At 39.9% G+C, this 22,985-nt stretch overlaps 1 protein-coding gene across 1 annotated transcript in view; it reads left to right on the top strand.

Annotated features, from left to right (window-relative positions):
• Positions 1–22,985, top strand: part of TOP1 (DNA topoisomerase I) — an 86,275-nt gene that overhangs the window by 39,146 nt on the left and 24,144 nt on the right. The window contains exons 4-10 of the mRNA XM_082359483.1: positions 4,635–4,758; positions 5,758–5,813; positions 8,614–8,709; positions 9,714–9,789; positions 13,038–13,150; positions 19,127–19,242; positions 22,593–22,714. Coding sequence (XP_082215609.1) covers positions 4,635–4,758; positions 5,758–5,813; positions 8,614–8,709; positions 9,714–9,789; positions 13,038–13,150; positions 19,127–19,242; positions 22,593–22,714 — 703 coding nt within the window. The remainder of the gene's footprint in view (positions 1–4,634; positions 4,759–5,757; positions 5,814–8,613; positions 8,710–9,713; positions 9,790–13,037; positions 13,151–19,126; positions 19,243–22,592; positions 22,715–22,985) is intronic.

Genomic DNA, 22,985 nt, shown 5'->3' with positions numbered 1-22,985 from the left:
TATAGCCAGTAATTGGATGTTTTCTCTGTGAGTTCCTGATGATGAAATTCATATTTCATCCAAGAGTATGACCATTTCAGAGGTTCTAGGAATGCCAGCTACTGTCTGTATTTTGGCCTTCAGTGTACCCCAGACTAAACTCATTCTTAAAAAGTATTTGTTCTTCAGATCTTTGGGTTTCCTTACTGTGGTCATTATCAAGCTTTTCTTCTAGTTTATTTTTCTTATTTAGCCCCACTGACATTTCTTCAATATCACAGTCACCTGTACTGTTGCCCCAAACTGGCCAGTATTGTAGTCCTCAGTTATATTTAAAACCCATTTTGTGACTTTTACATATTGTGTCTATTGTGTATGGAAAAGTAGCAGGATCAGTATAAAGACATGGGTAATGGCTCTTTTTTTTCTTTTAAATAAATAAATTTATTTATTTATTTATTTTTGCCTGTGTTGGGTCTTTGTTGCTGTGCGTGGGCTTTCTTTAGTTGCGGTGAGCGGAGGCTACTCTTCATTGCGGTGCGTGGGCTTCTCACTGTGGTGGCTTCTCTTGTTGCGGAGCACGGGTTCTAGGCACGCAGGCTTCAGTAGTTGTGGCACATGGGCTCAGTAGTTGTGGCTTGCAGGCTCTAGAGCTCAGGCTCAGTAGTTGTGGCGCACAGGGTTAGTTGCTCCGCGGCATGTGGGATCTTCCCAGGCCAGGGCTCGAACCCGTGTCCCTTGCATTGGCAGGCAGATTCTTAACCACTGCGCCACCAGGGAAGCCCTGGGTAATGTCTCTTAAAACAGGTAGTCAACATATGAACTCCTCTTCTGCACTGGACAGAATTTCCATCATCTCACTATCATAAGTGGAAAGGTGCTGCCCTTTAAGCCAGTGTGAAAGTCAAGCCAGTTTTAAGTCTTTTGGAAAAAGAGGTACATGTTAGGAAATCCTGAATGGTGATGAGTCAGCCTAACTGATCCAGATTGGCTGCATTTTCTACCACTGGCCAAATTCTGCTTCTAACTTCCATGGCACAGCCTTAGACATGCTTCTGTATGATAGGACTTCGACCCCCAAGTGCGTCTGCTACTTAATTCAGGTAGATTCCTAGGAAAGACTACCACTGAGGCTCGCTCTTTGGCAGCATTTCTGTCGGTGTGGGGTTATGGATGAGGGGTAGGACTCCCGGTGCTCTGCTCTCTATTTCTGGAGGCAGGGACAGGAACAGCACCTGACATGTAGATATGATGTTAGCATTGTGTTCAAGAGACTTAATAGGGCTTCATAAACCCATATTTCTAATAGTCCCCAATGGAATGCATTGTACCACAAGATGTTCCTTAACCCTGAATCACCGGAACTCAGTCTAAAAATCCAAACTTGTTCTCTTATATCTAAACAGTTGGGAATAGAGGAGAGTGAGTTGCCTTTGGAAAGTCAAGTTGATAGTTTCATCTCATTTTGGTCTTTGTGATTAATTATGACCTACAAAGGGGTTACTACTCTAGCAGGAACTTTGAATTTCCTGAATAGATTTCCCTCTGGTTAGCAGGCAGAGGAAGTACTGACTTTTTTCACTTTCCTGGGGTGGCCTGGGTACTATCTCATTGCCATGTCATTTGTTGTCTTCTTTTCCCTGATCTCTGTTTGGTGTGGTAATGAATAGCAAAGCAGAAAACTGGAGGCCTATGTGTATACTTATGGTGCCCATGCTGTGATTGCCAGAAGGCCAGAGAGCCAGTTTTCTAGTGAAACAGACTAATGTTCTAAGAATTGCTTTCATTGAGAAAGAGAACAAGGGGGGTGGGGGGTGGGGAGGTGTGGAGGTGGAGCATAAAGGAATAAGGAATATAGAGCATTCCTAAACTTAGATTCTTAAGTCAGCCATTTAGAGTTTCATGGGAAGACAAAATGAGAAATAGCTGTCCCAAGGGTTTTATCATTTCAGATATCCTACATCTCTATTCTAGAAAGTTTCCACTGATGGTAGAATAAAGTTTTGATCTTATGCATCAAATCTCAGACTGGACATGCATTTGTCTCTAACAACACCAGGCTACCCTTATGTGGTATATATCAACTTCATGGAATTGTAATGATTGATTTAGTGGAAAGTGCTCTGAACTTGGAGATGGAAATACTCAGTTTAAATCCCAACTGCCCTTCTTTCTAACATTGTAACTTTGAATAAGACTTTGAACCACTGGCTCCTCTGTTTCTAAATCAGTTTAAGGGGATAATAAAGCCTACTTCACACAGGTGTTGTGAGGACTGAATGAAATAATGTATGTGAAAGCACTGAGCAGCACAATGCTTGCTTAGATTTTTCTTTTTTCTTAGTCTAGGGAGGGATGTATATCCACCCATTAATATTATGGATGTAATTGTTCCACATTTTTTGCTTTTAGGCAGAAACTTCTGTAGATGACCATTAATTCCTCTTACAGTTAATGTTCAAAACAAAACAAAAACTGAAACTTCAGTGCTTGTATATAGAATAGTAAGCTCAGACATTTTGCTGGTAGTATCAAAACCATGGGCCTGTGATTTCATATATGTAAACTAAAGAATCGCAATCTTGGCAACTTTGTTTTTTCACCATTCTAAAGCTGGAAGAATTAATGAGAACTGGAAGTAAGAGTGTTATTGTAATCGGGAGCCATTTTGTACAAAATAAAGGATAAATTTGTTTATAAAACATTGCGTTTTGATAAAAACAGATTATGAGAGAGAGCAAATTGAGTAGAGAGTGACATCATAGTAATGCTGAGAATAAAAAGCATGGTGGGAAAAATCGATCATCATGTGCTTCCAAGCATACTAGAGTTAAAAAGAAAGTGTGCTTATATAGGAATTTGTTATTTTTCTGTGTGTGGCACATCTAAATAACAACGTAATGAGACCAACATAGAGGGAGGAGTATATCAACCAAGGAGAGTGGACATTGCTTTATTTCCCATCTGTGGTAGTTCTGGGTCTTCCCTAAATCTGTAGTCCTGTTTATACTAGTGCCCCTGCCCTCCTGGCTGGATTTCATAGAGTTTCTGCTGATTTATTATCCAAACTCCTATCTTTAGTTGGGGCTTCTTTTGTGCCCAGAGATATGAGTGATAGCGATGCTCTCCTGATCCACATTCCGGGGCTCTCACCTAACTGGTCGCCATCATTTGTTTCTCCCTTTTTGGCCTTTGATGTAGCTGAGTATGCTAGCCAAATCTCTTTAGAACAAACTTTGTGGGATGGTTGTAACCTAATGAGCTCATTGCTGGTAAAATCTATTTTTTTTCTTCTGGGCTGAAGGTGGTAAATGTGACAGATAGGAAATACAGCCTATGGTGGGAAAGGCAAGAGCCGATGCTGCCTATAGGTTTGACTGTCCCTGTCATCTGGGGTTGCTGTCAGCTGTCCTGTGTCTGGGGTGACCCCCAACTCATAGCACTTGAATTCATGCTCTCTTTTGTTAATTTGTGGAATATATTGGCTGCTGAGGTGAGCAAGGTTCCTAAACCTCCTACCCAGTGTACTGAAGAAAATAGTCATCCAGTGTTCACCTTAAAATACAGCTTGTGATTTTTGCTCTTTAGTCTTTGTCTACATGCATATTTTTATATAACTGCAGTCATTTTATATATTCCTTTTTTCCATTTGTGTCGTAAACATTTTCCATGTATATTTGTAGGACTCACAAATTATAGCATAACAGCTACATAATGATAATGATAACTGTGATGTATAGCTTTGATATATCACAGTTTCCCCCTCTTGGTATTTACCAAGGCTGTATCTGGTTTCTTGGTGCTTTTTTGTTTGTTTATTTGTTCTTGTTTGTTTTTTGTCATGGGAGGCATCAAAATGAACATCTCTCTGTAATGTTTTACCCAGAGAGAAATCTCCAGGAGCGAGACCCAGGATATGAACACTTTAATGGCTCTTGTTTTGTAATGTCATATTTTGTTTTCCAGAGAAGCGGCACCTTTTTACAGTGCTACCAGTGTGCCCACAAACCCCTTTAAAAGCAAGGCTTTAAATGTTTAGCACAGGAAATGCCCTTGCTTTTAGATGGATCTTTTCTTATTCTGAGGAAAGAACCAAGCAGGATTTATAAGCCCTAGCTAGAAAAGCTAGAAGTGACTAGCTTTTCCTAAGCTGGCAGGAAACATTGACTGTGTTGGGCTGCTGACTGCACAAAGCCCTGGCGTGGCTACATTTGTGATACGTCTCACTTCTGGCACTGAGCCACCGAATGATTTTTGGTGAACTGTTTTTACCTCCTCACATCAGATGTGAGAGCTCAAGTTGGAGCTTTCGTTATAGTTTTCTGCTGGTAGAATGTTGTAGAAATACAGTGGGTTTGCTGTATAGTCTTAGTAACTTAAAAAAATGCCCTGGTATGTTTAGAATGACTATGTTTTTTTCTATTTGATTCCTTTGCTCCTTCGAAAAAATTAAAACATTAAGCAAGATAAAGAAAGTCTGATGTAGCCAAGAGCCTCTACTTGAACCTTCTGTCAGGACTATTTATTTAAAGCATTGTTAAGTTTCCATGGTTCATGTTATCTCAGGGTATCTTGTGAGTTAATCTTGTGATATGAACCCTGTGGTCCCTACTCTGTTTGCCCCTTCTCTGCTAACTGTGTCTTATGTTTCACAGTGAACATAAAGATTCTGAAAAGAAACACAAAGAGAAGGAGAAAACCAAACACAAAGATGGAAGTTCAGAGAAGCATAAAGACAAACACAAAGACAGAGACAAGGAAAAACGAAAGGAGGAAAAGGTACAGAACTTTCCAGTGGGGAATGAAGAGGTGTGGGATGTACTTTTCATTTTGTTTACCTTGTAAAAGCAGGTATTGAAAGTACCTTCATTGACTAGTAAGATTCCCTGGGCTTTGAGTGAAAAAGGTCTGTGTCAGGAGACGTCAGAGCCAACCAGAGTCTTAAACTATGAAAACCAAAGCCCTTTACCACTGTATTTCATGCACCAAACCTATCCATATCATTACCTTACTTTATATGGCAAATGGATAAATTGAGGGATGTAGGGTTTCTGGGAAAGTCAGTTTTCTTTCATGGGGAAAGTTAATTCTGCTAGCCAAATCTCTGTAGAACAAACTTTGTGGGATGCTTGTAACCTAATGAGCTCATTGCTGGTAAAATCTGTTTTTTTCCCCCTGGGCTGAAGAAGGTGGTACATGTGACATGCACATCTGGCTGTGAATAAGTAGTAGTACTGTGCATAGACTTTTTAAAAAAAGTTTTTATATTAGTTTCTAAAAAGGTAATGCTGGATGGACTTGCTAAATTCAGACAATATGAAATAGGGAATAATAGTGAGAAATACGTCTCCCTTTTACCCTCAAATCACTGTCGTCTATCTTTCCCTTTCTGGAGACAGCCACTGTACTATTTTTTGTATTCTTCCATTGGTACCCTCTGTGTGTGTGTGTGTGTGTGTATGTGTGTATGTGTGTATGTATATGTATTCCTCTGTGTGTATGTGTGAAGATTTACCATCATTTAAAGGTAAAAAGCCACCATTTTGAAGGGAAACGTTTCTCAGTAAATTGGACAGTTCATCTGAAGAATTGTGAAAAAGGAGTCTTAGAAGAGCGTCAAGACCTTTGGTCCACCTGTTTAGTTTTGCTAACAAGAAGAGTCAGTCTGGGATCAAGATGCCCCAAGAGTGGAGGCCAGATCATCTCAAGTAAGGTAGAGGCTTCTTCAAGTTTAGTCCTTTTAAGGTACTAATCAGTTACTGTTGTTTTACCTTTCAGATTAGAGCCTCTGGGGATGCAAAAATAAAAAAGGAGAAGGAAAATGGCTTTTCTAGGTAAGATTCCTCTGCTGACTTGGCTTCTCTTTCTCTGTGTGCGTCCAGTAGGCCAGCTGCCCACGTTACAGTGTTGTCTGATCTTACCTAAAATGCACTGACTGGCCATCTCCAGGTTTTCGAGGAAGTTGGCAGTGAAAGGACTTGGTCTAAGCCAATGTGAGCATTTCTAGAGTGCCATTTAGTGAGACTGACCAGCACATTTTCTAGAAGGCTGTTATGAGTGGAGAAGGTTGACAGAAAGAAGCTTTTTTAAATTGAGATATAATTTAACATTCCATAAAATACACCCTTTTAAAGTGTACAGTTTATTGGTTTTTAGTATTTCACAAGGTTATATAACCTCCCCATTATCCCTATCTAATTTCAAAACATTTTCATCACCCCCAAAAGAAACTCTATACTTAGTAGTAATTTTGGAGTTTCCTGAAAAACCCCTACTCTGAACCCCTACTCTGAATTGCCCCTATTCTGAGGCTCATATGTAGAAACTAACTTGATCTGCATTTTAGGGACCGGTGTAGATTTGAGTAGAAATATTTTATCTCTTTTCCAGAAGGAAAGGAAAATACGCACAATCTAGAGGTCACTTTTCCTTTACTTTTTGGGGCCATTTTGATTCTGTTTTCCTCATCAGCCTCAACTCCCTAAAATAAGCCCGAATGTCTCCTCTGGTTTCAAAAAAACCAGAACTTATATGATCATATATTCTCACCTGCTCCACTGAATGGCAGGATGGATTTACGAGGAGTTGTGGGGAGTATTTGCATTACTGTCCAGGGCAAAGTGTTTTGACAGTTTTGCTTCCTTGAAACTTTGAACTTTCAGTTTCGTTTGAGAACATTTTTGAGAATTGTGCCATTTACTCTGGGTCCCTTAGACCAGGGAGAAGCAAGTGCCCTCTTCAGGCATGTTCTGTAACTGTTCTAGGAATGCAGAATAGTAAAATTCAAGAAGCATTAGAGCTGTAAGCTGGGCATTCTGATTTCTTAGATAACAGTGACTGAACACAGGGCAACTATTTCCTGCCAGGAGACTGCCTTGAACTTTTATGAAACTAAGATATGATTAGACTCTCTGGACTTGGTGTGGAGTCCTGGGTTCAGTTTCAGATTTTCTGGGCTAGATGGTCAGAAGCATACCCTTCGAGGCAGTGGTCTCTGTGTTCACTTTGCTGGACTGCTCTCTAGCTTGCATCTGTATCGTGGTAGAGAATCCACATGCTTCACTGGATGGAACAGTTTTCTGGTAATTGTTTTAAAAATTCTTTCTTCAGGCCTAGTAACCCTTCCCAAGTGTTTTTAACTTCACTCATGACAGTACTAGGATCTAGCATTTACTTAACTAGTTGGGTAAATGGCAGCATTTCTTTCTTTCTGGTGCAAAGCTTTTGGAGATTTTGGACACTTGGGGCTGTGTCAGTGGTTTCCGTCGTGGGGAGAAACAGCTATAGAGGTCAGCATTTGGGGAGTGTGCATAAATAAGGAAAGAAAGCTAATCTGTTTAAACATTCAAATTCATTTGCAAGCAAGGGGATCCAGTATGCTTGGGGTGGGGGTGGGGGGGACAGCATTGAAACCCTGTGAATATCCTTTCTTTGGCAGCTAAATCTGGATGCTTTTCCCTTGGCCCCCCTAGAGATGAGTGGCTTTGTGTCTGGAGGCCATTCCCTGTGCCGAGTTAGTTAGCTTTGTAGATGCTTCTGGCTGTGAGCAGTGCAGTTCCGACAAGATGTGCCAGGCCAGGGAACATCCCAGGCTGTGGTGATTGCTGGTCCCATTGGTTGTTGTTTTTTTTTTAATGTATTTATTTATTTATTCATTCATTCATTCATTCACTCATTTATTTATTTATGGTTGTGTTGGGTCTTCGTTGCTGCACGCGGGCTTTCTCTAGTTGCAGTGAGCGGGGGCTACTCTTCATTGCGGTGCGCGGGCTTCTCATTGCGGTGGCTTCTCTTGTTGCAGAGCACGGGCTCTAGGTGCGCGGGCTTCAGTAGTTGTGGCTCGTGGGCTCTAGAGCACAGGCTCAGTAGTTGTGACACACAGGCTTAGTTGCTCCGCAGCATGTGGGATCTTCCCGGACCAGGGCTCAAACCTGTGTCCCATGCATATATGGCAGGCGGATTCTTAACCACTGCGCCACGAAGGGAAGTCCGGTCCCATTGGTTTTTTAACTTGTTCCTTCCTCTTTTTGGTTCAGGATAGTCATCTAACAGAATCATCTTTTTATATTCAGAAGGCAGAATCTTAAGAAAAATAGGACAAGGTACTCTTCTGTGTATAAAGTAAGTAAACCAAAGGAGGAAGTTGAACAGTGAATAGATTTGGCTTAGAATGACTTCAGTTTGTTTTGGGCCTCAAGTTTGTGGAATACATTTTTATTCCTTTTTTTGTGAAAGCTGTATTTTAGCTTTTGGAGCACTAGAATAATCAATTCACATTGCTTGAGGGATCAGATACACAGACCCCTCAAATAAAGGGAGGAAACAACTTAGGTTTGTTCCTGTTGTGGTGTGGGTTCCGTTGGCGTAGACAGCTAAGATGTAGTGGAAAGAATCCTGATAATAAGGAGTCCGGATCCCGAACCTTGATATCGCCTCTTCATCTGTAATTGAGATCAATACTGTCTACCTCACAGGGCTGTAGTGAGAATTAAGTGAGAAAAAGTGCTCATGGAAAACCTTTTAATATGTACACATGTATGTTATCCTTCCACTAGCTACTTCCCCCTACTTTGCATTACTTGATGTAATGTAGATGTTCCACCACTCATTAACTAGCAATTTTTTTCTCTTTAGTCCACCATTGATTAAAGATGAACCTGAAGATGATGGCTATTTTGCTCCTCCTAGAGAGGATATAAAGCCATTAAAGAGACCTCGAGATGAGGATGAGTGAGTATTTCTTATTACTTTAATTTTTTTAAACAAAAAGGAGTCGTTTAGACAATAATACACAGAACAACTGCATTAGTTGACTTTTACTCATTAGGAATTTGTGATTAATAGACTGGGTGACTGATTTCTCTTTGAATTATGAGAAATAGGGTTTCCTAAATAAATAAGTAGTGTGCCTGAGGCTTAAATGGAGAATATATATTTACACTTTTCTTATGTTTTTTCTTATTAAAAAGGTAATGCATATTTATTGTTGGAATTTCAAATAATCCAGAATTCACAAAGAATATTTAAATTATTTAAGTTACTTTAAGTTTATCATCACCTACCACAGATAAGTTTTCATTGCTGAAGCAGTTTTTCCTAGGATCTGTGCCTGTTAGTACCTTCTGAGTGAAGTTTCCATGTATAGAAGTAATAAAATTGCTCTTACTTAAAACAGTTATTTGAGACTTACATGTACCTCTTTCTCAGGTTCAGTCATTGAGGTTAAATCCTGTTCATTATTTTCAATCTTGCAGAGTTTATTATGTTTTGGGAATCTACAAAGGATTTATGGTAGGAGATGGATGGAAAGGGAGGAGGGAAATACTTAATGAGCTCATTTGTATATATTCAGAATTCATAGAGAATTTCTTTCCTCCCCTTTCTTTTCCAGTTATTACTTTGTGGTAGCCATTGTTGCCCTGTGTGTGTGCTTCCCAGATTTCTACCTTCTAGTGTTGTCTATTTTTGTATGTATCCCTCTACTCCACTGCCCTTCCAGGCCTGCGTCTAGTATAAAGTTGTTTTGTTCTATATAGGACTATAACTATTGGTCCTTGGTCTGGCCTTCTTTACTTTCTCCATTCCTGTTCTTGACTGTAGAATGCCCAGCCAAGAGTAATAGCAGCCACGCCTGCCTTGGAGGCCGCCAAGAAGAGTTTGGAGGTCCTAATCCTATTGGTGAGAACTACTGAGTCACAATTGTGTTAACTGTGTATTCATGTTCCCCTTTCTAGTGCTGATTATAAACCTAAGAAAATTAAAACAGAAGATACCAAGAAAGAGAAGAAACGAAAACTAGAGGAAGAAGAGGTTAGTAAAGAGACTTAGGCCCTTTGGGGCTTGAGTTTGGAATAGGGAGTTTTCCGTAAAATAACTTCTGAAGGCCAAATGGGTTTTAGGAATTTATTGCTCTCTTGTAGAGGAAACACTGGGAAAAACTCTTAAGTGTGTTACAGTGGCTGCGGCACTGTTAGTTTTAAGATCTCAGCCTTCCTGGGTGTCTACCCATAGCTATGCTGCCAACTGACATGTTCTTGGAGAAGCTGTGCTGTCTTCATACATACAGGGGAAGTATTAGCAAGAAATCATTTTGGCTTACAACCCAGAAGAGCTTTCCCTAGGAATGTTTTTTAGTGCTTTCTCATATCTAACAAAGCTTGCTCGTCACTCATTTTGGGTAACTCTCCCTATTTAAAGTCCTTTAAATGGGTGTCCCTTGGATACAGGATTAAATCCAAGCTCTTTACAACTTCTCCCGATCTGGCCCCTGCATCTTGTGCCTCTTCTCTAATTTACCTTGTTCCAGCCTCACAGACCTCCTTTGTTTCTTTCCACACCAGATTCTTTTGTGCTTCAGGGCTTATGTAACACATGCTGTTCCCTCTGTCTGGAACACATATACTCTTCCTCTTTTCTTTCTTCTCCTAGCTTATAACCTTCCTTAAAATCTCAGTTTCAATTCAGTTACTTTTCTAAGGGTTCTATTTGATGCTTGTGGTAGATTTAACATATACTAATATGGTTCCTTCTTTTGACACTGTCTATTTCTTGGACTAGAAACTGTGGGCGAGTAATTCAAGAAAAAGATGTCAGAAATTCAACAGGGGTCTTAATCTTGTACTCTCCTAAGAGAAGAAGGGGTTGAGTAAGTTATTAGCTTTGCTGCATTTGAGTTTAGCCATTGTCTTGGACAAAATGGATTCACAAGTATAAAGTCGATAGCTTGAAGTATCGTCAGTAAAGATAGTGATAGTAAGGGGCAGTGAGTCTTAAAAGTGTGATCTATCATAGTAGTAATAATATTAATAATTCAAATTAAATGTACTAGATGCTTACAGTGTGCCAGGCACTATTCTTCACGCTTTATAGGTATCATTTCATTTAATCCTTACAACAGTCCTTAGAGATAAATATTGCTACTATTATCTCCATTTTACACATGCAGAAACTGAGGTACGGAGAGGTTAAATCATTTGCCTGAGGCCACACAGATACCAAGTGGTAAAGCCGGGATTTGATCCCGTATGGTTTGATTCCAGAGCCAGCACACTAGCTGCCATGTTATCCTGCTTCCTGTGGGACTTTGCTGATCCTCCAAATCCACAAGAAGGCAGAAGGAGTGTCTTTAATGAAATCATATTAAGAATATGAATGAGTAGGTGAGCCGTAGAGAGATGATCAGGGCCTGCATTTAGGGAATTGTAGCTTTTCTGACAACTAGCCTGTTCTTGGCAGAAGCTCAAGTGTGTAAGAGCCAACTCAAGGAATTGAGAGTGAAATGTTGAGTAGTGAGTATGATAGTCACTCCACTTTCATGTAGATTACCAGTACAGAGCAGTCAATAAAGAAATGTAAAACTTTAGCTCTCCATGCGTTCTATATTGCCTTTATGCTTATGTTGCATTTATGTAAAATAATACCTTTCTCTGGGTTTCACAGAGGTTAGTAATAACTGTTAAAACCATTTGGGAGAAAGAATGGTTGACTTCATTTATTTAATTGTCTTAGCAACCCTCTCCCTACAGGGGAGGGAAAAAAAAGCAGGCTGAAAGACTAAATTAATACCCAGTCTTATTGTGGTAGGGACCCCAGATGGCAAGATCAGTCATTAAACCTCACTTGCTGGCTATGGTGTTTTTCATTTCTGGGAATTGTTCTGAAGTCTCCTAGTGACTGATAATCCCATTTTGAGGCTTGAAAACATACGATGTAGCCAATAGTTTCCTGATGAAACCATCTGCATGCCTGTTCAGAAGCTGTTCAGAGAATGTCTTAACTGAAAAACATTTCCTTTTCCTGTGGTGTGTTTCAGCCTAAACAGTAAACATTATCTGAATTAATGCAATTCTCTAGTATTTTCTCTTCCCAGACATACTTACACGTTTATATTCTCCATTCCTATTTTAAACTATGTGTAGTAATGTAGTCTTTCCCCTTTGTACACTGGAGGCCATTTGCTTTCTCTGAGGTTATCTGATTACCATCCTATCATGTGTAGTCCTAGAATGTTTATATATTCCAGCCATTCCCATGAGTCACATTCTACTATTTTTCTGGTAAACTTGGGCTCTCATCATAGTCAATAGCAGCTTTTTGACATTGAGCAAGTGACAAAACCTGTTTCAGAGTTTCCTTGACTATAACTGGAAGAGGTCAAACCAAACTATAAAGTTCTTTCAAGTTCTGCCATTCTGTAACTGATTTTAAGATGACTCAAAACCATTTTTCATAGCTATATAAAACTTGCTGAATAAAGACTTAAATTATATTGAATAGTTAGGACAAAGGAAAATATTCTTCAGAAGAGTTTCGATTCTGTTAAGCAGGACCCCCACCTCTTGAATAGCACATTTTTGTCTGGATGTGTGTGTGTGTGTGTGTGTGTGTGTGTGTGTGTGTGTGTGTGTGTGTGTTTTGAGGTTTATCACCTGTATTGATGGATTTTACTTGTTTATGTTTGTTCTTTTTCTGTGCTACTGTGACAGCTCATCTAGGGTTACAGTTCAAAGGAATACTATCATGGGAATTGGTAATTGTTGTAGGACTTCCCGAGTACTTGCTTGCCTACTGCTTCATGACTTTGTGTATGCAAATAGCAGTAATAAAGTATTTCCCCCCCAGACTCAATCAGAAATTTCCTTTCAAATTGTATATTTAATACATTAAAAGTCTCCTGTACCTGTTATTTGGTGGTATTAGAAGAGGTGTAAAGATGAGAAGATTTTAAAATAAGTGAGGATAATACCCTGGGATTACTCTGTCCCAAACTCCACTGAGGCTAAAAAAATACAATTTCCCAGGCTCTTCCCTTACAGAATGAATGTTTTTAACTACTTTCTTAGGTAATCATGTGTCTGGGAGTTTTAGGAAATATCGCTTTAGAGAAAAGTACCAATAAATTTTTATTCGTCTTATCAAATTGAGAGTATTGGACTCAAGAACTTCTCCAGTTCTCATATTCCATGATTCCAGTTTTTCTGTCTAATGGCTCCCCAAAACTACTTCGAGCAGTGTAATTGGTCCTTATTTAAGTGCTTTCTCACCATGTTTCTTTGTAGGATGGTAAATTGAAAAAACCCAAGAATAAGGATAAAGATAAAGATAAAAAAGTTCCTGAGCCAGATAACAAGAAAAAGAAGCTGAAGAAAGAAGAGGAACAGAAGTGGAAATGGTAATATTTCAGCACTGGGTTGAAATGTTAGCTCTTTTATTCTACAACCTAATGAAACAAGAATATTGAGTATTAAAATGAATAGCTTGATATTTGTGGGAGGAGGGAAGTACTTAAAAGAATCTCTCTGGAATAACATTCTGAAATAAGTTTTGCAGGACCTAGTGAGAACATTAACTACCTCTTACCCTATTGGATCTCAATACTATGTCCCACCCTATTGAACAGAGTGAACTATAGACGTCCTATCTATCTATCTATCTATATATATATATATATATATGGAAATTTAGCATATGAATAAAGTTGCATTTAAAATGAGAGGGAAAAGATGGATTGTTCTATAAATCATGTTGGGGAAATTGCCTATTTGTTTAAAAAAAAAACCTCCACAAGAAAACCTGGGTGAATATTTTTATAATTGTAGAATAACGAAGACCTTTTGAAGCAAGACATATAAGCAGAGCCATATGGAAAATATTTATAAATTTGATAAAATTAAAATCTTCTATATGGCAAATCAACAAACTCATGCCATTAAAAAAAAAATCCTAAAGGATAATATTTGTACTACAGTGGGCTAAGATTCCTAATATGAAAAAAAAAGTCTTTTAAAACAATTAATGAAAGGAACAGTCTGATAGAAAAATGAGGAAAAGGCAACTCATTAAAGAAGATAAATGATTAACAAACATCTTAAAATATGGTGAACCTCACAAGTAGCAAAGAAAGATGCGAAGAAAAATAATAAATGAAACATCTTTTTGTTTAATTTGTCTCAGATTAGGAAAGATTAATAAGTATCAAAACATCTAGGGTTGTAAATATGAGAAAACAGGCATTCTTCTTCACTGTGGGGAGTGAAGATTCAGACAGTCTTCAATGGAGGACAGTTTAGCAATAACAGGTTATTTCTAGATGTTTAGAGTTTTGAAATAAACTTGTATTTTTAATACTGGTTGTTCTTAAAACTTTGTATTATTTAGCCACTACATCTATACTATACATGATTTGTTTATGTTGAAAAAATTCCAATGATTCAGAGGTATATGAGTTAGAAAAAAATGACAGTTCCCTTTCCTTCTTTCTCCCGTTCCCATTTTTCTTTTCTAGCTTTGAGGTAACCACTATTTGTAGTTTGGTATGTAGAGTTCCAGAGCCACTGGTATGCATTTACTCTATGGCTTTTGTAATAGAGAACAGTGATCTCACCAGTACCTCTGAGCAAAGGGGAAACATCAGTGTCCAGAGAGGTGGCTGAGAGGAGCAGAGCTGCAGTGGCAGAAAGGCTCAGCACAGCTGTGCAATCGGCGTTGTTGGTGTGGACATACGTGGGGTTAAAAAAGGAAAGTGTAAAGGAAAAATACAGAGCAAAGGAACTCTGGGCCTTTCTGGGGTCGGTCAGAAAACTAAAGAACATGTGTTTTTATTTTCCTCATTTTTATTTCATTTTTTTCCTTTGAAATTAATCAAAGTTTTTAGTGATGGAATATTGAAAGGCTTTTATGACCTTTAATAAAAAAATTTTTTTAAGATGAAATGAAGTGATTCTATAAATCAGGGGTTATTATTGGGAGTGGTGAGTTAGTAATTCGTCAGTTTGTTATGTCTCTGGGTTCTGTGGTTGGGTGCTCAGTAAGTTTGTTGAGTGAACAAGGTACTTTCTTTGTCATCACAAGCTCTCTGCTGCCTTCCCCCTTCCTTTGGAGCCCTGGCTCTTATTGGGCCTGGAAGCAGATGTACTCTTTTTCTAGTCCAGCCTTTTGTGTGTTGAATTAGGTATCCTTGAAGGGTCTAATAGCCTAATTTTGCTTCTGTGGTTGAAATTCTTGTCAGTGTTACCACACTTTAATTCTGAGAGACTTGTGACCTATGGTTTTTATTCTTGTTTTGGTTTAAGTGGGATCATTGAAGATGGTAGGTTTGGGGCTGAGTAATCTTTGCTACAGCCTCCAGTGCATGCGTTTCTCAAGTCTGATTGTTAAATCGTGTGCATTCTTAAGCACAATGCTTGAAGGTACCACTGTAAGTTTTTAGAAGTAGAGAACAGGAATGACTGGCCTCTTAACCTATTGCTTGCCCTTTCTGTCACTGTAGGCTTGCCTGTTAGACTCTGAAGTCAGTGGTCCAGTCCTCAGTGACTGTCACTGAGAGCCTAGTCAGTGAACTTAAATGGCAGATACTCTCATTTTTACTACCTCTCTTGCTATCTCACTAAAAGAATTAACACCCTTTACCAGTTTGGCAAATGTGTAGATCTTTTGCTCCCCCCCCAGAGTCATAGACTTGTTCATTCTGCCAAAAAACAAGCCAACTTTGAGCCTTTTCTCCCTCCTTGGTAATTTTGGGAATGGGAAAATGGTCGGGATCCCTGTGGGTTTCTTTACTGTGTCACATTTTCTCCATAGAAACAATGTTACAAGTGGTGGCAGTATGCTCAGGCTTGTTCACAGAAACCTATTAAACCCAGCTCCTCCTATTTTTAAAAATTTTTTAAATTTTAAATTTATTTTATTTTTTATTATTTTTAATTAATTAATTAGTTTGTTTATTTATGGCTGCATTGGGTCTTTGTTGCTGCACACAGGCTTTCTCTAGTTGTGGCGAGCTGGGGCTACTCTTCATTGTGGTGCGCGGGCTTCTTGTTGCAGAGCACGGGCTCTAGGCACGTGGGCTTCAGTAGTTGCAGCACACAGGCTCAGTAGTTGTGGCATGTGGGCCCTAGAGTGCAGGCTCAGTAGTTGTGGCACATGGGCTTAGTTGCTCTGTGGCATGTGGGATCTTCCTGGACCAGGGCTCGAACCCGTGTCACCTCCATTGGCAGGAGGATTCTTAACCACTGCACCACCATGGAAGTCCGAGCTCCCCCTATTTTTAACTGTTACCCGTTGTAGCTATATAGAGTTTCAGCTCTGCTTTGAGTTGAGTGTACTTTTGTGTCAGGGTTAGCCTGTTGGAACATAAGTCCCATGTTTATTCGAAACAGATGATTCTTCATGAGAATATCTAGCAACTGGGGAGTTTGTTGATGGTGTTAAGTGTGATTAAGTACATGTTTTTCTTAACTTTGTTGGTGAACCATTGATGGGGGCCTTAAAAGGCCAACACTACTATTTTTATTTGTATAGTAGTAGTTGCTGATCCAATGATATCAGCATGTGTCATAGGATATGTTCTTTCTTTCTGTTTAAACTGAGGTTTAGTGTTGAGTGCATCTCTTAATTTGCTTAAATGGTTAAGAAGTTACCGTGAGCCTTCAGGATGAATGTGACAGAATAGAAAAAATTATAAAAAGTTGGACTCTTAATTAAAAAGCAGTGGAGGGCTTCCCTGGTGGCGCAGTGGTTGAGAGTCTGCCTGCCAATGCAGGGGACACGGGTTCGAGCCCTGGTCTGGGAAGATCCCACATGCCACGGAGCAACTGGGCCCGTGGGCCACAATTGCTGAGCCTGCACGTCTGGAGCTTGTGCTCCGCAACAAGAAAGGCCGCAATAGTGAGAGGCCCGTGCACCGCAATGAAGAGTGGCCCCCGCTTGCCGCAGCTAGAGAAAGCCTTCGCACAGAAACGAAGACCCAACACAGCCAAAAATAAATAAATTAATTTAAAAAAAAAAAAAAAAGCACTGGAGTTGGGAATTCCCTGGTGGTCCAGTGGTTAGGACTCTGCACTTTCACTGCTGTAGGCCCAGGTTTGATCCTTGGTCAGGGAACTAAGGTCCCACAAGCCGTGCTGCGCGGCCAAAAAAAAAAAAAAAATGAAAACAAAACAGTGGAGTTGATGAGAAGAATGGAACCAAGTCCTAGGATAAAGGAAAACATGGTGCTCTGGATCCCCATACAGTTACTCTGTGACTGCTATAGATAGGCTTCTTGCAGTTTCTCTCATCTCTGTACACACATCCATCCATACATACGTATTTTCTCTGATTTGGAGAGTAAAAGATTCTGGGGGAAGTGTGCAGTTAAGTGATATTATAATACATTCACTTTGTTATGCAGTGATCCCTACCACCATCCGTCTCCAGAATTCTCATCACCTTACAAAACTGAAACTTTTTTAAACAATAACCCTCCTTCGTTCCCCCTTTTCTCACCCTCAGTAACTACCATTCTACTTTCTGTCTCTGTGAATTTGATTAATCTAGGTACCTTGTATCAGTGGAATCACAATATCTGGCCTTTGGTGACTGGATTATTTTACTTAAGAAAATGTCCTCAAGGTTCATTCATGTTGTAGCATGTCAGAATTTTCTTCCTGTTTCAGGCTGAGTAATATTCCATTGTATGTATAAACTCCTTTTTATTTATCCACTCATCTGTTAATGGATGCTTAGGCCGTTTCTACCTTTTGGAAGTTGTGAATCATGCTGCTGTGAACATTTGTGTACAAATAATTTGTTTGAATGCCTGCTTTCAGTCCTCTTGAGTGTATTCCCAGGAGTGAAGTTTCTAGATCATATGGTAATTCTATGTTTAACCTTTTGAAGAACCGCCATATTGTTTTCCACAGCAGCTGTACCCGCTTCATTCCCACCAGCAGTGCACAAGAGTTCCAGTTTCTCCACATCCTCATCAACACTTGTTATTTCTTTTCTTTTTTTTTTTTTTTTTTTAAATTAATAGCTACTCTATTTATTTTATTTTTTTTAGCTGTGTTGTGTCTTCGTTTCGTGCGAGGGCTTTCTCTAGTTGCGGCAAGCAGGGGCCACTCTTCATCGTGGTGCGGGGGCCACTCTTCATTGCGGTGCGCGGGCCTCTCACTATCGCGGCCCCTCCCGTTGCGGGGCACAGGCTCCAGACGCGCAAGCTCAGCAGTTGTGGCTCACGGGCCCAGTTGCTCCGCGGCATGTGGGATCTTCCCAGACCAGGGCTCGAACCCGTGTCCCCTGCATTAGCAGGCAGATTCTCAACCACTGCGCCACCAGGGAAGCCCAACACTTGTTATTTCTGGTTTGTTTTTGTTTTTAAGAATAGCTATCCTAGTGGGTGAGAGTGCTATCTCATGGTTTTGATTTACATTTTCCTAATAATCAGCACCCTTGTCAAAAATTATTTGACCGTATATGTTGACCTTGGTTTTATAGTAATGGTATTGTTACAGCACAGTTTTTGATACATGTAATTTTTATTTGATGTTTCTGAACTTCAAAACATTGGCGTTGGAAGATGACAGGAAGTAATAGAATATGCATAACTGGCCTCCAGAATAATTCTGCAGAACTGTAGGACTTTTCATTTTAAGATAGAAATACCGAAGATTAAAATCTGTGAAGTTTTAAAGTATTCTATCTGTAAGACAACTGACTGACTCTTTAAAAAACAAAATGGTGGTGGTGGTGGTGAGAAGGTTTGTCTAATTCTAGAGAAAGAAAGACTTTGAGACATATCAACCAATTGCAGTGTGTGGTCCTTAATTGTATCCTAGTCTATAAAATACTTTTTGGATATAATAGGGATGTTTTTAATATGGTCTGAGTATTTGAAGGATACTAGGGAACTATTACATGGGATGATAGTCATTATGTACTTTCTCAAAGGGTTGTTTTCCCTTACACCTTCACCTGGCATCTCCATTCCCAGGAGGCCTTTTCCTATGTATCAGCTGTAATAAATAATACCTCTGTCATGTACACCGTTGTGGCTTACTGTTACATCATTGTGATAAAACAGTTGTTTCCATATCCATATCCCCTACTTATTGCTGAATAATGGTCTCATGTACTCAATATCTTTGGACTAAACTGCTGAAATGTATTTTCCTCCATTCACCTGATTATTCCATCATATTTGTTGTGAGTATTGGCTTTTACAAAGTGAAGGATGCTGGTTTTTTTGACCCAGGCCTTGAATGTGGGGCCGAGAGTCATTCCAGAGCACCAGTCAGTTGAGCAGATAATTATTTTGGCATTTAATAGGTGATAATCTCTATATTAGGTGAAGTGATCACTAAATGAGGTTGTACTTTGTCTTTTAAAGGTGGGAAGAAGAGCGCTATCCTGAAGGCATCAAGTGGAAATTCCTAGAACATAAAGGTCCTGTATTTGCTCCACCATATGAACCTCTTCCAGAGAATGTCAAGTTTTACTATGATGGTGAGTTGTTCCAAGGTTGTCCAATTCTTGGCCAAGGAAAGAGTCTGCTTCTATTTAGGAATAGAAAGTGAGGAAGGATCTTGTGCTGTATAATCCTTTTTGTTTGTTTCATTTTGTTTTATCGTCATCGTATGGTTTGGGGAAAGGGCTATCAGGTGTTTACTTAACTCTTAAAGGCCCATTTGGTGCTGAAAAAGTGCCGTGAGAAAGGGGCTGTCTTATCTCCCTTGTCTCCCTTTGAGACATGGTCCCAAAAAGGTCCATCTACATAGGTCACAGCACTTGGTCCACAAGCCTAATGTTTTTATCTGAACTTTACTTCTAAGGAGCTACTCTTCGTAAGAGTTACTAGAAAAGCCTGACTTGAATGGTAGTATTTTATTTTAGTGACATAATGCAAGCTGACAAGCTGCTCATTGCTAGAAATAGTATTTAGTACTTGGTTGAGGATTAATTAGTCTGCCATCAACATCTAGGTAGGGGTAATAGGTGTCTATCACTCACTCTACACAGCACAACACTATGCCTTTGCCCTTTATGCAGTCAAGTCTCATGAGCCGCTCGGAAGAAATATCCTGCCTAGTTCTCTTAGAACCCTTAGAATTGTCTATTAACTGTCACTGGTATTTCTGTCCTTGGGTTGAACATTTTGAGAGTAGTCTTCGATGCTCCCTTATTGGCATATAGCAGTTTGCAGATGGTAATACTCAACTGATTTCCCTCATTCCGAGAGTTTTCTCCAGAAATGGCTAGAGCATTATTCCTCAAACTCTCATGTGCTTCAGATTCACCAAGTGGGTCTGGGCCCATTTAATTGGTGTTGAGTGATACTGGGTGCTTCTGAACCAAGTGGTCTGCTGACCAAACTTTGAGAAACACTGGGCCAGGAGAACTGCTGAAAAGCATCAGTGGTGAACACTCAGAGTTCTGGTATATCTCTGTGTCCACGAGCAGTGGCCTCAGGCCATGGATGCTTATAGGTCAAGGGTAGTAGTTTATACTGAAAGGCTGGGTCTTGCAAGTGAGGAACATGTCAAACTTGGCAAGCTGGAATTCCTTTTTTTTAAACTGTATTTATTCAGCGTGCCTGTATTCAGACACCAAGACCCAGCAGCGACAATACTGACGAATCCCTGATCTCATGGACTGTGCCATCTAGCAGGACCTTATAGCCTCAGTGACAAATGCTTACATCAGATAAACATTCTGACCTATGTTGAGTGGACAACACAGGACAAGAGTACAGAGTTTTACTGTCAGCCCTCACAGTGGGTCATTCCTGGAGACTCTTAAATGTGACTCAAAGCTAAAACTCCAATGAAGAGAAAGAGCCTTTGAAAAATCATAAAAGTTCAGGTATTCTGTAACCCTAGTATGGGTTTACCAAGAGCTTTAGAAAGCTCAACTGGTAAAGCCTAACTCTGAGGTCCAAAGTGATTTGAAGGACAACTAGATTCCTTTCTTTAGCCTTTGGGTTTCTCTTACTTTCCAAGATGGGAAGCCAAGGCCTGAACTAATATCACTGGTCACCATGGTCCCTTCCTGCATTCTTGCCCAGTCATCCTTTATAGGAGCTCCAGCTCCAGGGCTCTCACATTTTCTCATTTGCTCTTTCTCAGATCTCTTCCCTTTGATTAGGTAAAGTCCCACACTGCAGTAAGTCAAGAAGTTGTATTTGACTTACTAGTCTGGAGTGATACTGTCAGTCCTGCCTGGTCTCTAGGGAAGAGAATTCTCAGACTCCTTTAGCGCTTGCCAGGGAGGTGGGGAACAGACTGGCTGAAGCAGTGAATGGCCTCTAAGAACCTCCAGTTTTCAGCTGTGACTCAGCAGTTTCTTATTCCTAGAGCTCAGCCTTTTCTACAAAGCACTACCGTTGTCAGGAGCCTTTAAGTCATCCTCCTACCCTTCTACTGCTGGGAGCTGTCATTTCATCTTTTGACAGCTCATCTAAAACAGGAGGCGTCAAAATTGCTTTCTCTATTGGGACAGAATTCAGTAAAATTTCCCAAAGAGTATACCAGACATACCTGAGAACAGTTTACATTCTTTCTTGCCTTCTATTTTATTTCATTTATTTTATTCTTAGTGACTTAATGGTTTCCTTTATATTGGAAGCATGTTACATCTTAACTGGCAACACTGGTTCCGACTTGAGTGGGGGAATTCTAAAGAAGTGCAGGAAACTCTTGAAAGCCAGCCTATCCTCCCCAAGGTGTCGTCTTTGGAAGGAGCCAGAATGTTGAGAGGGGAAGCCGCGCCACCTGCTGGCCTTTTAAAATTACGAATTTCAAGCAGGTTCTTTCTGTCTACCGTGAAAGTTTCAGTTTGGAGCTGCAATTCCCTGTATCAACCCTACAATCAGGGATAATAACTTTATAACCATCATGAGATGAGATGTCTTCTGAGTTTTGAAATGAATGGATTTCTGGTTAAGTTTTAGTTTTCTGTAATAAATGGGAAAATCCTTGGTGAATTATTAGTACCTGTGTAATAGTAAGGCAGTGGAGAAACATGTATGCCAAGAACCCCAGTCATCCCTGTGTTCTGGATGAGCCCTGTTTCCCTGAAAGAGGCAACCTCATAATGCCTGTGTTCCAGGGCATCTCAAACTCTAGTGTATACACAAGCCACTTGGGGGTCTCATTGAAATGTACTTTCTGGTCAGTAGGTCTGGGGTGGGGCCTGAGATCCTGCACTTCTAACAAACTCCCATGTGATGTCAATACTGCTGGTCCATGAACTATACTTTGAGTAGCAAGGTTCTAGAGGAATGTCTTACTTAGATTTTTCATATGGGATATCTGGGCTTGCCTGCTGTGAATATATATTTTTAATTCATATTCCACCCACCTAACTTTAAAGAAGAAAGATGCCTATTTCTTTTCCCCACAATTCCTTTCTTCCACTCCCTGCCCTATCCCTTCCTCCCCTTCTTGAACAGAAGCTGTTTAGCTTAGCAGTGGCAGGAGTCCCTCTGAGGATTTGATTTTTAAAAACCATTGAAGAGGTGTAAAGGACCCTGCTTGCTGAAAGGAAAAGGAAGAGTGACTGGGCCTCCCCCAGGTCATCCCTGTCCTGAGCAGGCTCCTGGGAACAATTTACTGGCATAGTCTCCAGAGAATGACCCAGGTAAATATCTGATACAGAGAAGGCGAATTCGTACAAGTAGATACAAATCAATATACTACTGTCTTTGTTGTTATTGTTGTTACCACGTGTCACCAGACCTTTACATACATACCTTTGGAAGGTAAACCATTATTGAAGAAGACGTCTCCAGAGCCTCAGTGTTTATACTCAGAACATGAATACTACACCTCATTTTTTGGAACCACTTTTTTCTCTAGGTAAAGTCATGAAGCTGAGCCCCAAAGCAGAAGAAGTAGCTACGTTCTTTGCAAAAATGCTCGACCATGAATATACTACTAAGGAAATATTTAGGAAAAATTTCTTTAAAGACTGGAGAAAGGTATTGTAGCCTATATATTGATATCCTAGCACCTTACAAAAATATTGATCAACTACTAAGTAATAAATTGTGATTTTACAAAAAATTCCCTGATGTACAATTTGAGTTTTATGAATTTTATTGTATTAAAAAGTTGGGGGAGGGGGTTCTGTTCATTTACTGTATTATATAGGTTTTCTGTCCAACAAGAATACCTGTATTTCTTTCCTGTCAGCTCTCATAGGCCTGTAGGGGGTAGTTTATCAGATTAGGCCAAACAGAAAACCTCAGC

The sequence above is a fragment of the Balaenoptera borealis genome (assembly GCF_965194805.1).
Source record: "Balaenoptera borealis genome assembly, chromosome: 16".
NCBI lineage: Eukaryota > Metazoa > Chordata > Mammalia > Artiodactyla > Balaenopteridae > Balaenoptera > Balaenoptera borealis.
Note: the sequence above shows the minus strand (reverse complement) of the source record. Positions and strands in the feature narration are given on the sequence as shown.